This window comes from Rissa tridactyla, chromosome 1 (genome assembly GCF_028500815.1).
Source record: "Rissa tridactyla isolate bRisTri1 chromosome 1, bRisTri1.patW.cur.20221130, whole genome shotgun sequence".
Lineage (NCBI taxonomy): Eukaryota > Metazoa > Chordata > Aves > Charadriiformes > Laridae > Rissa > Rissa tridactyla.
Window position 1 is genome coordinate 87,799,766 of NC_071466.1, and position 16,109 is coordinate 87,815,874.

General features: G+C 36.8%; 1 protein-coding gene across 6 annotated transcripts in view; it reads right to left on the reverse strand.

Annotated features, from left to right (window-relative positions):
* The window catches only part of SH3KBP1 (SH3 domain containing kinase binding protein 1), a 229,643-nt gene that overhangs the window by 101,289 nt on the left and 112,245 nt on the right, over positions 1-16,109 (reverse strand). For all 6 annotated transcript variants that reach the window (XR_008464532.1, XM_054189028.1, XM_054189020.1 and 3 more), the window contains 2 exons: positions 14,089-14,195; positions 4,200-4,323 (listed from right to left, as the gene is read on the reverse strand). Coding sequence is in view for 5 of the 6 variants with exons in the window: in XM_054189028.1 (XP_054045003.1) it covers positions 4,200-4,323; positions 14,089-14,195 (231 nt within the window). In the remaining variant the exon portion in view is untranslated. The remainder of the gene's footprint in view (positions 1-4,199; positions 4,324-14,088; positions 14,196-16,109) is intronic.

Below are 16,109 nucleotides of genomic sequence, written 5' to 3' on the forward strand. Positions count from 1 at the left end.
AGGCTATACTCATTTATGTGTTGTAAAAAGCCCTTTCATTGTTTTCTTCTTGCAGTTTAAGTAACAACAAAAGTTTCTCCTTGCCTTATTTGTACAGAATGAGGAAGCAAAAAAGCCACAAATCCATCTTTCAACCTTGTTTTTAAAAATACCATTGACAGAATGTTATTAAATCTGTCAAACAACAATTAAGACATCGCTAAGAGAAAGGTATGTTAAACTTCATGACATTGATGAGAGCCAGAGAGACAATAATGGACATCTAAAGTTTTAAGAACTCAAAATACAGGAGGTTGCCTGCCTGAACCATCAGCTGATGAGTCTATCATCAGTTTTAACTCCAGCAGTCATGACTTCTCAGTGGCCATCACTAACAAGTTCTAAAAATATTTTATATATACCATGAGGCCAGTTCCTGAACAGACACATACAAGACACAGCAAGGTATAAAAGGCCACTTTTAAATATTGTCATGACATTGCCATGAACATACTAAAATGCTTTTGAAATCACCTCCTTAATATTAAGTTGTGATTCTCTCAGGTATGATTTATTTGACTCCATGACAGCTTTTTGCTTCTCAACAGGGTGTAATAGCAAGATGTGGTATTGAAAATACTCTTAAAATTAATACTAAATATCTGAGAAATACAGAAAATAATCTTATAATTCAGGTATCCATCTAATATGGATCCATTTAATAATTAAATTATAATGCATACTTCCTGTTCATGCTGTAATAGTCGGTCAAAGAATTTAATTCAAGAGAATGCTTTAAAGAACAAGGAACTGTTGTTTACTCTAAGGGTACCTGATGCTGTCCATAATTACATTCTGAAATGTGCCTTTGAGGGCAAAAAATGTTGTAGTCACAGTACAGCTGGGACAAATATTTTATAAACAGACAAACAAATCATCAAACCCACAATCTTTTGATCTAGTAAGTCTCACTTCCAAATCTGCTGAGCACCCACCATCTGAGGGGAAGCACAGGTCAGTATTCAGAAATATTTAGGCACTTCCAAAACTAACCCCAGACATTTTCATAAAAGGGGCTTTTTGTTCTGAAGAAACTTCTGAGGTTATGCTATGGCACAGTGTGAAAAGAAACCACGGTAATTCCTTCTGGCCGTTTACTCTGATCTGCCGTAACATTTACATGGACACAACAAAACCAATAAAATCAGACAAAACCTTTCTCCCCATTGGGCCTGCGCAGGTCATAACAGAAGGACAGAGAAATAAACATTTTTATTCACCTTATTCCTAACAAGCCAAGTTGCATAATTTTTCTTTTCTGTATTTCTTCCACTTTGAGTTCACCAAAAATTGCATTTGCTCTTCCAAAAGGTCAGTAAAATGTGATTAAAAGATCAAGTTTAACTATGTTTAACCAAAGCATTAAATTTAACTATTAACTAAAAAATACTCTTGTATTTGCACAGTGCCCCTTCTCCAAAGATCCCATGCTACCTTCCCAAGTCTCCCAGTAAACCTGACAAGTGTTATCTTATCCATTGTACAAACTGGGTTGAAGCATTCAAGGTTGTTGCTGAAAATTACAGAGCTGTACCCCAACCCTGTCTAGGCCCCTCTAGAAGCTGCGTAGAACCTCAGTGACCATCTAAGGTTCTGGTTCAACGCGCAGGTACAGCCCCTTCACACTGACTTGTCTAGAATTCATTTTCAAGGTTTCTGCCTTAAAAAGTCCTGTGATACAGACATATTCAAACAACGTCTCCAGCAAAACAAAAGGGAGTCACTGCAGAGCTGAACTGCTGTCATGTCTTGTCATTCACAAAGAAAAGAGCTGATCTAGAGGCATAAATGTACACCCTTTTGAGATGTTACCCAGAGCATTTCAACAGTAATGCTAGCCTGATGGCTAAATCTTGTTTGGGTTTTATCTTGCTGTTTTAAGACTAAGCACAGATACTTGGAATGAGATTATCACTCGTAGTCAGTTTGTATAAACTTGCTGAAATTTCTGCCGTGTCATTATGGAGATTTTCAAATCCAGATAGTCAGTGTACCTGAATAGAGCCTCATAAAGCACCATGTGTTAGAGAGCAACACTTGTAACAATTACATAAACCACATAGAAAGAACTGAGTTCATGCATATTTCCCATAACTCTGCTAGGAAATGCAGTTCTTAAATCAATAGTTTTACTTTAAGAAAAAGAAATAAAAAAAGCATTATAACCCTCATAAGAATCTCAAAATTCCTTGAGTCCCTGTCGCTCTCTGAGGAGGTTTAAAGTATTATGCTGTTTTATAGGTATTTTGCTATTTAGAAAATAACTCCTAATAGCATATCATTTCAGCTAGCCACAAAGCACCTCCAAAGAGTTAAATTACATAAAAGAAAGAAGAAAATCCATCTCTCAGCTATAGTTATCTTCAATTTAGTTAGAGACAAAACCGATATCTGTGTTACTGATATCTTCTCAATGTAAGTATCACAGCTTTTAGATTCCACTGACAGTCAGAACCAGCACACAAAACTGAACTTGAACTAAGCATGTGCCATTATGGACGTCGATGAAACAAGCCAATGCTTTGTGGCTGCTTTTACACACTCCAATGTATGTTTTTGTTAAAAGACATTTTTAGGATGCTCATTATAAAGTAAATATTACCCGATTAACCAGGGAAGGAATATTAATTCATTCATTCTGACAGATAAAATTGGGGTATTCCATCCTGAACAGTATCACTTACCTTGTCCATTTATAGAGTACCAAACACTACAGAATCCAGAGCTGAAACTACATCTACACAGTTTGTTCTTCCAAGACTCACTGTGTTTATAATGAAGGAAATTCACGATCACACATACAGGTTATAGAAAGGAGTTTGCAATCTCACTGAAATGGGCAACTTACTTCACTTAATGCCCTTTTTCCCTTTCCATCACACTAAAATTTTTAACTTCCTTAAAATATTTTAATTCCAGTCTGTAGGAATGTTACCTGGAAATACCTTTAGCAGCACTGACCACAAGAGTAGGTCACCAGTGCCAGTACACACGAATAAGTACTCCATTACAAAAACAATATAAAAAATTTTCAGCGTTGCAAAGGTCATTTTTTTTAGGACCTTATTTCTGTAGGATGGAATAAAGATGGTAAATTTGCCTTAAATGGAAAAATGAGAGGGGGAAAAAAAAGGAAGCGGTTTAACTTTCTACCTCTCACTGACAGAATGAACTACAAAGGTTTTGGTATTTTTCAGCTGAAATAAGCTTACAAAGATCTTGGAAGTCCTTTCACTTTTGCTTGTTCAGAGATCTCGGAAGAACACTACATAACAATGAATATCTGCAGGGCTGAAAATAGGAAGACCTTGGCAGGTGTTGTGGAATTAGCCTGAATACATAAATACAATTGACTTTTTTTCCTTTTCACTAAGGATTCAGAATTGACCACCAAATTAGTAAATTAACAAGAATATCTGTTTGAAGAACAGAAAAAACATGAAGACCAACAAGTGTCCATTTCATATAACAACATACTTTTGGTTCAGGTTATTCTCCAAGGGAAGTTATAAATAGGACAACCCGCTACCATGCTTATACTATTGCAAACTTAGTTACCAAACATGCTTTTCACCTGCAGCAGTACTGGCCCACTGTTAAGTGAGAGAACAAAGTCCATGTCCCAGTTCTGGCCCTTTTCCCTTTGGCTGCTGGGGCAGTGGGTGACGGAGGTGATAGTAACATGCTCAGCACCTGGAGGGAAAAAGTGCCGCATGTCCCACACCAATAATTATGAATCCTTAAATCTACTGGAGTCATTATAGAAGGCATGGCACTTTAATCCCTCGTTTAAATAAGCACAGCCACTTTGTAGATGTTTGGTTACTTTGCTCAATTTCCACATCTAAAGACACAAAAAAAAAAATAATTGTAATTCGTTTTGAAATACAAATCCAATAATGATCATTGTCTTCTCTGTTCTTGGTCTGTTGCAGCTCGGCAAGTCTTAACACAGCTCAGGAAGCAAAGCTAATATTAAAACTCAGGTAGCATGGTGTACACACTTATCATCATCATCTGACCCTTTCACAGCACAAATTAAGAACATGGCATTCAAAACCACTTCCAAGCAAGACATACAAACGCGGTACCCTAACAATGTGTTAGCGGGTAAAGACACAGACGTATATACAGAACACCAATAATATTTTTTTCCTTACTTGGCTTTACTTGCTCTTCCTGTGCTATTCCAACATCATCAGAATCAGACAATTCTTTTATGAAGTTGGAAGGAAACATGCCAGTCTTTCCATTGAGTATACCTTCCCACCAGCCCTCTTCTACCTGCACCAAGACAAAAACATAAAAAAGGGGGTTTAACATAAGCAACACTTTACAGAGTTACATTATATAAATGATTTTCAGTAACAATGATAGTAATGATTTTGAGCAGTTTGCATTAATTTCAGGTATAAGGAGCACATGGCATAGGCTCAAAACAGAACATTGTTGGTGTGGGGTTTTTTTATGAAGTAAATACAAGAAAGATGCATGCACCCATCTGTAAATGTCAGCAGTGCTGACAGCAATCAGAAGCATGGATGAGCATTAAATAAAAGGATAAAAGAACAACTAGAGAGCACACAGTGTCTTCACATTTCAATTTTTACGGATATCAATTCAATCACTACATTTTCAGTGCACACCATACTCCCATTCATTACCATTTTCTTAATGCATGTGATTTATAGATTATAAGAGTTTAAATTCCCTAATTTATCAATGGTGAAAGAGAAATGCCTGCAAAGGGCTATTCAGAGAATCTAAACTTTGTATGTTAATATAAATGATATGAATACTCCTGCCTTCCCCATCAAAATCAGAAATTCTCCATTTTAAAAATTAAGAATGTTGCTACATCATTAATGTGTTAACGTAAGAACTCTACGGAGAACAAAGAACAGTACTAATGCATATTTGACTCTAGATTTACAAAGAGCTACTGAAATACATAATAATGATACAGTCAGAAGGAGGAAAGACCTTCTTCCTAGCCCAATCCCAAGAGAAAATATCACTTAAAAATTACAAAACTGTCTCCTCTATAACCCATTGAAGATTGAATGGCAGTGTCAGGCAGTGAAATGACAGCCCTTAGAAACCAGATGCCTTCAGGTTATAATGGGACAGCAAGAAATGACTTATTATATGCATCAGCTAAACACACCCTTGACAGATAAATATTGTCTGTCAGACACTGTCCATTCACCAAAAAAATGACAAGGGAGGACAGTATCAGTCTGTGACGCATCAGTCTCCAGTAATGTTTGACCCATTTCCTTCCTGTCCCCCAACAAAAATTATGAAAATAGAAAGTTCACATTAGGTGTTCACATTACTGTTTAAAAAACAACCTCACATCTTAAATTGTACTTGTTAATTATTATAGGAAAAAAGTCTGTTTTGTATCACTTACTCAGGAAAATCTCAAGTTCTTAGAAAACAAATCTCTTAATAATACAAGCAAATACTTCCTCAAACTATAGAGGTTGAATTTTTTTCAACCTAGCTACATGTACAATTTTACTACAAAGCGAATTGTTGTTACTTCAGGAGTGTTTCCTGTGCTTTCTCTCCATCTTCAGCCTTTTTAGCACATTTCTTGTCCTCCTGGGTTGATTTTTTTCTTTTGATTTGAAAACAGTTTAGACCAGCACAGCTACTTGCATTTAATCTCAGTACTGGCCCATGACAAAACTTTTTTTATTTTTTTTTTGCCAAATGCATCAGTATTACTGAGGTCAAGCACAACTCGGGGAATAATGGCTACTATTTTGCTACTACTTCAGAGAACAGAATACAATACACTTGATCACTTCAGTGGGGTGCAGGTTTTTTGCATGATAGTACCAAAGTCTCTAAAAGGTAATATTTGCTTTTCTTCTCTCCAGACAAATTAAAAACCGTGTGGAAAACTGAAACTGCATGACACACAACACTTAGTAGACTCTACAAATTATATCTCTAAATACATATATATATATATATGATATATCTTTTTATAGAAAGTACACAACATAGCTAAGGCTCTTTGAGCTATAAAATATTTCAATTTTTCTAATGCACTGTTCCCAGATGGCTCTATTGATTAGAGCTAAACATTAAACCATAACTGCATTAGCTGATTGACCAGATCAATCACAGGTGAATTACACAGTTCCCAAGATCCCTGCTTTGCAAGATGCTGAGATTACTTGACAGAAATAAAGTGACCAATATCAGTCAGTTCCATCTTTCCCTCAAGTAATTTTCTCCTGCTTACTTCCTCTGGTGCAACACTTCACAGTTTTATTACAAGTTAACATAAACACTCTTTATGGGGTGTGTTTATGTATGGATCTCTGTGTATATATATATAGAAATACACACATACAAAGATCCTTACACAGGTAAATCTAAATTGGATGTGAATATACTCACTGCATTCATTATAGTTATTATAATCAAATTTATTATCAAAACATATATAGTAAAAACTTATTATAAGTTTTCCAACTGATACAAGAATGAGTTATCTGAAAGTACCGTGTCATATTCAATAATTTTACAAATTCAGAAAAATCTAATGCAAAACACAGATTTATTTTTTTTTCCCCACAAGAAAATGCAGAATCATGTTAGCAAGACATCAGATGTTCGGGTCAAACTGGGCCTCCCAAAGATTTATTACGTAATTTTCATCAGAAGCATCAAAAGCTTGAAGTATTTTACAACACTATAGCTACATGCTACATACTTTTATAAGCCTCAAAACACACCAGCTAGAGATTAATCCATACAATAAAGAAGACACTAAAATACCCCCATGATTTAGTTATCCCAAATTGGGGCAATCCATTGCTACATGGTTTGGAATGTCACAATAATTCCCAGCCAATAAAACCTTACAAATGAAAATACATTATTCATGGAGGTAATCCATCTGGAGGTACGAGCACTCAATAAAATTTGTTACTATAGTATTATAACAAAGTGCTTTCAAGATTTATACATTTAGGTCCTGATTTATGCCCAGCATTCATGTGCTGAACCAAACAATCTAAAGAGAGAAGGATTTCATTCAGTAGTCTGTGTCCCTACACCAGAAAAGAAGTTTTACTATTCATAATATCCTACACACTAAATGCAAGTTCAGCCTGAATATGAAGGTTTTGTTTTTAATTAGAAAAAGAATCTTTCCAATTTGCTAAATGTAAGCAGCTACAGATAGAGGTATTTTCAAGACGTGTTTTCAATGTGTTCACCGCCTTTCGGAAGACGTGGCATGTCCTCATCTTGCCAAGCCCCTGGGCTGCCAATACTGCTGTCACACCACATTTGAGAAGCAGCAACATACAGGGAAATGACTGAAGATGTTTCCTTCCTAAGTGGGGTAATGAAGTAACAAACGCACCCAACTGCAACTCAGTCAATGCCACGCGTGGGGCAGGGACAGATGCAATAGCAGACAGAAGACAGTAATATGCAGTCCAACGCCTGCATGTGACTGAATGAGATACAAACTACAGTATCATCAGAGAATGGTCCATCGCTTCTAGAGAAACATATCCCATCAAGAAGCCCTGCCTTTGGGATTTAAAGGGAAATTTAATTTACATAACAGTTATGCAACATTCAAACATTCTTTCAGCATCCTTGGGGTTTGGGGTGTTTTTACATTTTCAACGAGGAAGGAATACTTGTACCATGTTTTTAATTGATTTAATCAGTAGAGCCTTGTTTGATGTAAATTAGGTTTTTGAAAACGAAATAATTCAAAATACACTCTTTTACTTTGTTAGATAGTGAGTATTTAATCAAATTGTGATATTCCAACACACAATAACAACCCAGACCGGAAAGACAGTAAGAGGTTGTAATAGTTACTTACAAATAATAACATAAATAAGAAATAATAATGAAGTGCTCAAAATAGATACCATGGAAGTGGACAGACAGGAAAATAACACAGAGAATTATATGGGTGAGACATTTAGACACGCAAACAAGAAGTTATCAAGGACTAGGACATTAAAAGCTCTTTAGAAATCAACAAAAAAAATATTGAAACAGCCTATTTCCATGTTTAAAGTACACAAAAAATAAAAAAGAAAATAATATGACAGCACTTGAAGCCTTCAGGCAAACACAACAGTTATATTTCAGACTGGGAATGCAGTTTTATTCTGTAACTGTAAAACAACCAAAGAAAACAAAAGCACTTCAGTAGGTCACTAGGACTATAAGGAAACATTACTTTTTATTTTCTTTAGATTTTCTCTTCATGGCCAATACAATCTGCAACATCACCCTTTAAAGAGAGAAGTGTCAGAGGGAGCATCAGCCTGACCTGCAGCGCAATAAACCTTGTTGTTACAAGCCTAGAAGCAGCTTCCCTTGAGGGAACTGGGTGGCCATCCCTGTAACTCCAGGACGGGATACCCAAAAAGCAGGAAACACTGAGGGTAACTATCAGCAGTTGCTTGCCAGAAGATCTAGGACTGCCACAGTTGCTTGCTTACACCTTGCTATATAATTAACAGACTAAAGCTGTTAAATGATTAAAATGTTCAGGTCTTTGGAATGACTGACCTAAAGTGTATTTCTGATAAACTCCTGTTCCACAAGCTTTTCTACAACCTGCATGTTTGCCTCTTTGGCTGACAGACTACTTACAGCTCAGCAAGGGCAAACAAGAGAGGCTTTGAGTCAGGAAAGGTTTCAGGTGGATCACAACAGAGTCCTTCTGGAGTGTTAAAACCAAAACACAGTCCCAGGAATAAAAGCAATGCCAGAGGCAGGCAACAGGAAGGAGAAAAGCCCAAGGTCAATAAATTTTCTTTTGCTTAGAGAGAACTAGAGCACAAAAATCAAAGGAAAAAACCTTCCTTATTTTATAAATTCTGAAGGAAGATCTTGAGCTTGAAGGACAACAGCAATTGTATGTTGAAAGGAAATTAAAAACAGATTCCCAAGAGGCGAAATAAATAAATCATATTCAATGCCAATGGCAAAAGAAATTTTGGAAACAGAAGATGGTGCCTACAGTGCCACTTGATGGCTTATTCTGGAAGTGCATTCAGAGGAAGCCATACCCATGAGACGTCAACCAGCCTTTGGGCTTCTGCTACAGCACATCTGGAAGCTGATTTGATAACTCTGGTGGAGAAGGGAAGAATTAAAAACTGCAAAAGTACCTTGTATTAGGGGATCTTTTCAGCTTCAGAGTTCCTTATTTTACAATGTCAACATGCGCTTTGTTTTTCAGTTTGGGTTTTTTTTTTGGGTTTTTTTTTTTTTTGTGGTTTGGGTTTTTGTTGGGTTTTTTAAACATCATCTTCCAGGTAAGAAACTGAGAGACCAAGAAAGCAATCACATAGAATTGGAATGACCCTATAAAAAGTCAGATGTACTTGCACACTTATTTCCACAAAGAGGCCTCCTTCCACATGAACTAACCATACAAGCAGTAGTCATAGAAGTCCTTGTGAACCACCTCTTGGATCAGGAAAAACACCTATGACAGGATTTCACAGAAAAGTAACTGAGGGATGTGGAACCTCAGCATTCATTCACAGCTGTTTTCCTGCAGTATTATACAGTTCTGTACTTGTGGCACAGATCATCCCCTTGCCACTATTAAATATTCCTCTTTCAACTCTACAGCTGTTAAAATAAGTTACTGTAGGGAAAGTCCAGCTCCATCCCCAGTGTTTATCCTGTTCTTGGAAATGGGCTGAACCACTTTATCTCATAACAACAAAAAAAACCCAGCAGCCTTGCCCCAAAGAAGCAACAGATTTGTAAAAAATCAGTCTGCATTTTTATAATTTCAAATTAGTTACTTACAGGATTTGATCGTGTAATATATGGCAATGTTAACTAAAAGTCAAAGAATAAGATCAGTGGTATTACAGCATGTCTCAGTAGAAGACTTAGTTGTGAGCTTAACTCCATGCACTACACATTGCCAAAAAGCTGACTTCTCAGCAGGATGAGGCCACAAAGTATATAGCAGCACGACAACAGATTAATCCCAAATGAAAGCAGGAACTGTTGAATGACATGCCAAATGTCCTTATTCTGACGGTATAGGTTAATCATCTGGCATCCCATGAAAGTCTAAGAATGACATAATTGGAATTCAGGTATCTGCATTTAATACGACAATTAGTTACAGCTGTATTTTGGGGACAAGTGTAATTAGAGTTATAGCTAATGAGCTAAGAAAGTGACAAGCAAGAAGCTATCAATCACATATTAAACGTGAACGTAAACAATGATGAAAATGCTTCTCTTGTTAGTTTCAAATGCACTTTTAATTTAAGTCTGTTAATTAATGTCTCATGGGTATCCGTGTCTGTGTAGTTACGGAAACCTCTAGTTTAACAACAAGCATTTTTATCTATTGTGATGAATGTTTGATCTTATTATAATTAATTTCTAACTATTTAGAACAAATAGGAAGGAACTGTGAGTTCAGAACATATACAGCCTCCAAGGATATCTGTCTGGTGACAAACCTAGCATCTCAAAACTCACACTTCTGTTGTTTCAATCCACTTAGCCCCAAACCCCTTTGTCACAGCAGGAATTTCCAATAGTACCTACCACTACCACAGACATAAAAAATCCTTTCAAAAAGTATCTTATCCAATCTGTTGGCACCAGGAAGAAGGATCTAGGGCAGCTTTAGATGCTACTACACCTCAGGTGTTAGTCAGCACCCTGAAGCAGAGGTGGGAGAAGGGAAGACATCCTCATCCTCAGCACATCACCATGTGATATCAGCGTAACCCATTTTCACTGGGGGTCTGGGGAAACACACTTGGGCACTGATGGAGGCAGCTGAGGAGAAGACTTGCGTTCCCCCTTCTGCCAACCCTTTGCTGGAGGCAGTGACCTTCAAGGGGTTCAAGGAGGAGCAGAACCCGTTTCATTAAGGATGAAGTCAAATTAGCACAGTACAACAGGAACCAGCTTTTCTTTGCAAGAGGAACAGTTTAATGAGTTGTCAACCATAAGTGACATTTTAAACACGTTTTTTGCTAAATACCCACATAAAGACATATGGACAGTATTTTGATCTAAACAATACCCGTTTTAGTTTGCTGTAAGTCAGTTAGGAATCAATTTATTTCCAACTAAACAGAAATCCACAGAGATTTGAACATATTAATCTAAGCCAATTTAAAACCAATTAATTCAACTGATGCAACTTTCTTAGTAGCATACAATAAAATACTACCTATGGGAATCTGAGACCTTCTACTCATGGTAAAAAGATGGGGTAAGAGAAAGGAGCAACTGGAAATGGAAAGTGAGTGACCGTTAATGTTTCAGTTACCCACTGAGCCACTGTAAATAATGATGAAGACGCAATCATCCAGTTTTTCATCTGGAGTAATGACAAACAAACTTGCAAAATTTATATTTTGCAAGAATTGCCTCCAATTGTCACCTAAGTGGGAATGGTTTTTTTTGATGTTGTTTTGGGGTTTTTTGTACAATAACACAGCATGATTTTGGCCCTTGCAAAAAAAAAAAATCTCCTTTTTCGCAAGTGTGGAAGCTGTATTTTTTAAATAATATATCCCTCTCATCGAACATTTATCATTTGACATAAGGAACATCATATAAGGACATAAATACTGTGAATCCTATTTCAATGCAATGACTCTTTATGCAGCATTACCTAAAAGCAGAAACGTAAAGAATGAAATCAGTACATTGGTTGCTGCAGCTTTCTACATCAAATAAAAGTTCCTGTTTCAGAAGAAAATTTCTGCCCTACTTTTTCGCGGAATTAACGCTACTATGATAAGGGCAGAAGAGGAAGTAATAACAGGAAGTATTCAACATCAACTGCTTGGTATCAACTGTGATGGAAAGTAACACAACAACTCCTGAGGTGCTGAGAATTTTTTCTCAAAATTCCTTTATTTTTCTTCTTCCACCAGCTGATCTAGTTCCACCCAGAAGAGCCAGACAATGTCCTGGATTGCATGAATGCACCAGATGATGCCTGAGGCAGAGCTTATGTTTCAGTAGCTGACAGAACAGGGCATTTCATAAGGTCAAAGTGGGCACAGCCTCACCTGTGTCAGCTGTCCTTCTTTGCCGTTAACTTATGGCCAGCAGTTCAAGTCAGCCCTGAGCAATCCTCTTCCACAGTACAGTAAAACTAACTCCAGCATGACATTCTTTAGGAGTGCCAATCAAAAAAGCAGCCCAGGACAATATATTTTCTTAAATATTAAAACCAGCAAGTTGTCAATGCTTTCTTCAACGGTAGTCACTCAAGGTACAATTATGAGTTTAAGACGACCAAGTGGGTTTCAAAAAACATGCCCTTAACTACAATCACACACATGCAAGTACAGGAATGTTTCGCTTTCATAGTTCTACATCTTTCAATTTTAATGAGAACGTTTTTGGTGTCATTTGGATTCAAATAAATCTGTTATTTAAAATAAAGTTGTCTGAATTTATAAGACGACAAGAAATGCATTTCTTAAGAGAAGTCTAGTGTCTCATCTAAATTATTTAATCATACAATTCATTCAGTAGAGTTAATTTGTTGGCTGGATACTAGGAAGGGGTTTTATTCCATCACTTTACTCTTGAAAGACAGACACTTAGAAGTTTTAAGTAGGGCAACTGACGGAAGATATTTGTATGGCCATGTGAGGTCAAGTATGCTTCAAACTGCACAATGAAAACAGCTCATGTGCTGCCATGAAACTCATTATAATATTGGGTTTACATTGTCTTCAAAATATGCTCTTAAATATCTTAAAACCTTGACATCCCCCATTACAATTCTGCTTACGGACAGAATAAGGTTAGTTAAGTGACACATCATGTCTGATTCCAGGAACTATGTGCAGAGATGGTGTGCGCAGCTAGGTTAAAGGAAAACCTGTGATCACTAAGCTTCTTACATTCAGATGTGAGAATTTAATCTCTCATAAGAAAATGCTGGATGTCATGCAGATTGCAGCAGAATTTATCCTCTTTTAGAACTGATTTCTTAAGTAACAGATGCAGGAAAAAGAAAACCAACCATACTTCCTTGATAAGAAAAAAAAAAAAGTTGACTTATTAGCTGCTGAGTCACAGGGAAAAAAAATCCTGCAAATAAATGATACAAGCTGAAATACACCTTTTATTGGCTGCTCAAGCAGACTAAGCTCTTACATCTTTTTAAAGTTAAGTAAATAAAGACTAAACGAGTTTGAATGCATTCTACTTAAAGGTTTCAATGTTAGCATTTTGACTTTTAATGCTCATGCTATTAAGCTCAAGAAGATATTTCTAAAATATCCAATGGAACAAACCTGAAGATATTGGGAGTGAACAGCATTCCTTGGTCCTGCAACCAGATTCACCCATGCAAAGTAAATGTCCGTATCTCTGTTCAAGCTTTCATAATTTGTTCCCAGTCCTAAGAGATGTGCATTCATTTTCCACATCCTTTTCCACCCAAAATAAGTGCATCTTGAGTCTCTAAAGAATGTGTTGGGCTTTTTTTTCATTTGCTTCATTTGTTTTTTTGACTTTTTTTTTTTTTAAACAGATTAGACTAAAATGAAATTGTTAAAATTTGTAGGCAAAGATGACAAAAGGTGAATGCCATGGCTGAACTCCAGAGGGTTTCAAGTGAATTTCTTAAATGTGTTTAACTCCACAAAGATAATTCTTCCCTGTGGCTGGCTTAATAAAATTGGGAAGAACTTTTTCTGCTATAATCGTGGTTCATCAGAGATTTAAACTCAACAGCCCTGTAGCACAAACTTCGAGCTTTTTCCCTGAACGGAACTCAGAAGCGTCAACTGATCAAGTAAAACCAGCAGAAGTGCTACAGGGGAAAAAACCCACATGAAATCCATAAGCAAACAACCACATCCTCTCACCCCCAACAGTAACCCAAACCAGACATGTCAGTATACCAGAGAAGAAAAATGTCTGGTTTAAATTTTGTCTTAAAACACACTGTATCTAAGAGCTCAGCATGCACAAAATATGTCAGAACTGCATGTGTCTATGTTCCATTAAAGATCTGCTCACCTCTCCCACAACTTCAATGATGTCACCAACTTTTAATTCCAGTTCATCTTCATTTTGAGGCATATAACTGAAAGCCACCTGACATCTTCTTCTTCTGTTTCTCTCTCCTGGTGGAAATGAAGAAAATAGGAAAATTGTAAAATGAAAAACAAATTCCATGCCAAACACAGGTCAGGGGAAATCACAGAATCATAGAATCATTTAGGTTGGAAAAGACCTTTGGGATCATTGAGTTCAACCATCAACTCCACTCTACAAAGTTCTCCCTTACACCATATTCCTTAACACCACATCTAAACGAGTCTTAAACACGTTCAGGGATGGTGACTCCACCACCTCCCTGGGCAGCCTATTCCAGTGTCTGACCACTCTTTCTGTGAAGATTTTTTTCCTAATGTCCAGCCTAAACCTGCCCTGCTGCAGCTTGAGGCCATTCCCTCTTGTTCTATCGCTAATTACCTGTGAGAAGAGACCAGCACCAACCTCTCTACAGTGTCCTTTCAAGTAGTTGTAGAGAGTGAGGAGGTCTCCCCTCAGCCTCCTCTTCCTCAAACTAAACAGTCCCAGCTCCTTCAATATTATTCTTTGAGCACTATTAAAAGAATCTGAATGTGTGCAATGCTTAGTATATCTGCCTAAAATTAATTTAAAAGAAGAAGGTGAGGAAAAGATTTCTGGTGCATATTATTCCTTTCAACAATTTTTATAATTCAATGTAATTAAAAAATGAAAATAGATTGTGGAGATTTTTTCCTTTCTGTAATATTATTCAAGCGCCAAAATTTAACTAATACATTGTGCTTCCTAGTGACAGGATGGACAAACTTTACCCAGAGGATCTTTCCAGGTCTATTTGCTATTTCTTACGCTGTTTCTCTTAACTGTTAAACATGCTCAAGACACACCAAAATCAGTTGTGTAAACACTGTCCAAGAAATGCCTTAATCTGACATTAAATTAAAAATATTCATCTTATGGTCAGTCTATTATTTTCCCTGAAACAATTCTTGATAATCCTGCTCTAGGGCAAACAGTAATAAAAAGTTACAGAACTTTTTTTTCCAAATCTATTAATTGAAACTAGAGAAAGAAGGGAGAAGGGAAGCCATTGAATTCGGCTTTCTGACAGTATTTTTCACAGCCACTGCAATCCTGCGTGTGGCAGCTTTTTGAATGTTAAAATTAATACCTTAATGCAATGTAACCAAACTCACTCTAATGGGTTCTTTTTTCCACCTACAGATGACTGTTTGTTCTTCACCATCTAAACTAAAATGGTCCTAAATTGACAATTTTACACAGCTGCATTCAAAATAACTTAAATATAATGAATACCTTCCCTATTGAGTGCTTCTTTGATTGTGCAAAAGAGCTGGCTATTTTCCTGAAAGGTAACATTCCCACTCTTATTTCTAACACCAAGTAGCAACTGATGTGCTGATGTTGCCTGATATGACAGATGTCAGATGCCACCCTATTTAGTAATCAATATTGTGTGACTCTTGGAGAATATTTTTGAGATTGCTAAAAGAGAAAGAAATAAATACAATTATGATGTTACTAACAGGACTGTGTGAATCCTTCCCCCTCCCACGCCATAAAGTTTTTTTTATTACTGTATAGAAAATCTAGCGGAAGTCTGCATTTATCTCCATTAGTCTCATGGTTGTCTCACTGCTCTCCCTCTCCTCCTAGATCTTTCTCTAGAGAAATACCTAAGTTGAGAGTAGCAAGCCAACAAGAGGCATGTACCAACTAGTTCCTCTCTGTGGTCTAATGCAAAACAACTGATCCAGCAGTGAATCCCTTTGGTTTTAAGGGGAAGGTGCTGCTGGACCCCATGTGCATGCTAATGTTTGGAGCACTTGAGCAGAGCATGAGTTGCATGAAGAGCTCTACAGCCAAGGGGTATCTGATTTTTCTTACACTACAGCAACCTGGGTAATACAGCAGTATGAGTTGACAGCAAAAGAAGTCAGAGTAACCAAGCTGTATGTATATAAAAAATGTTAGCAAAGAAA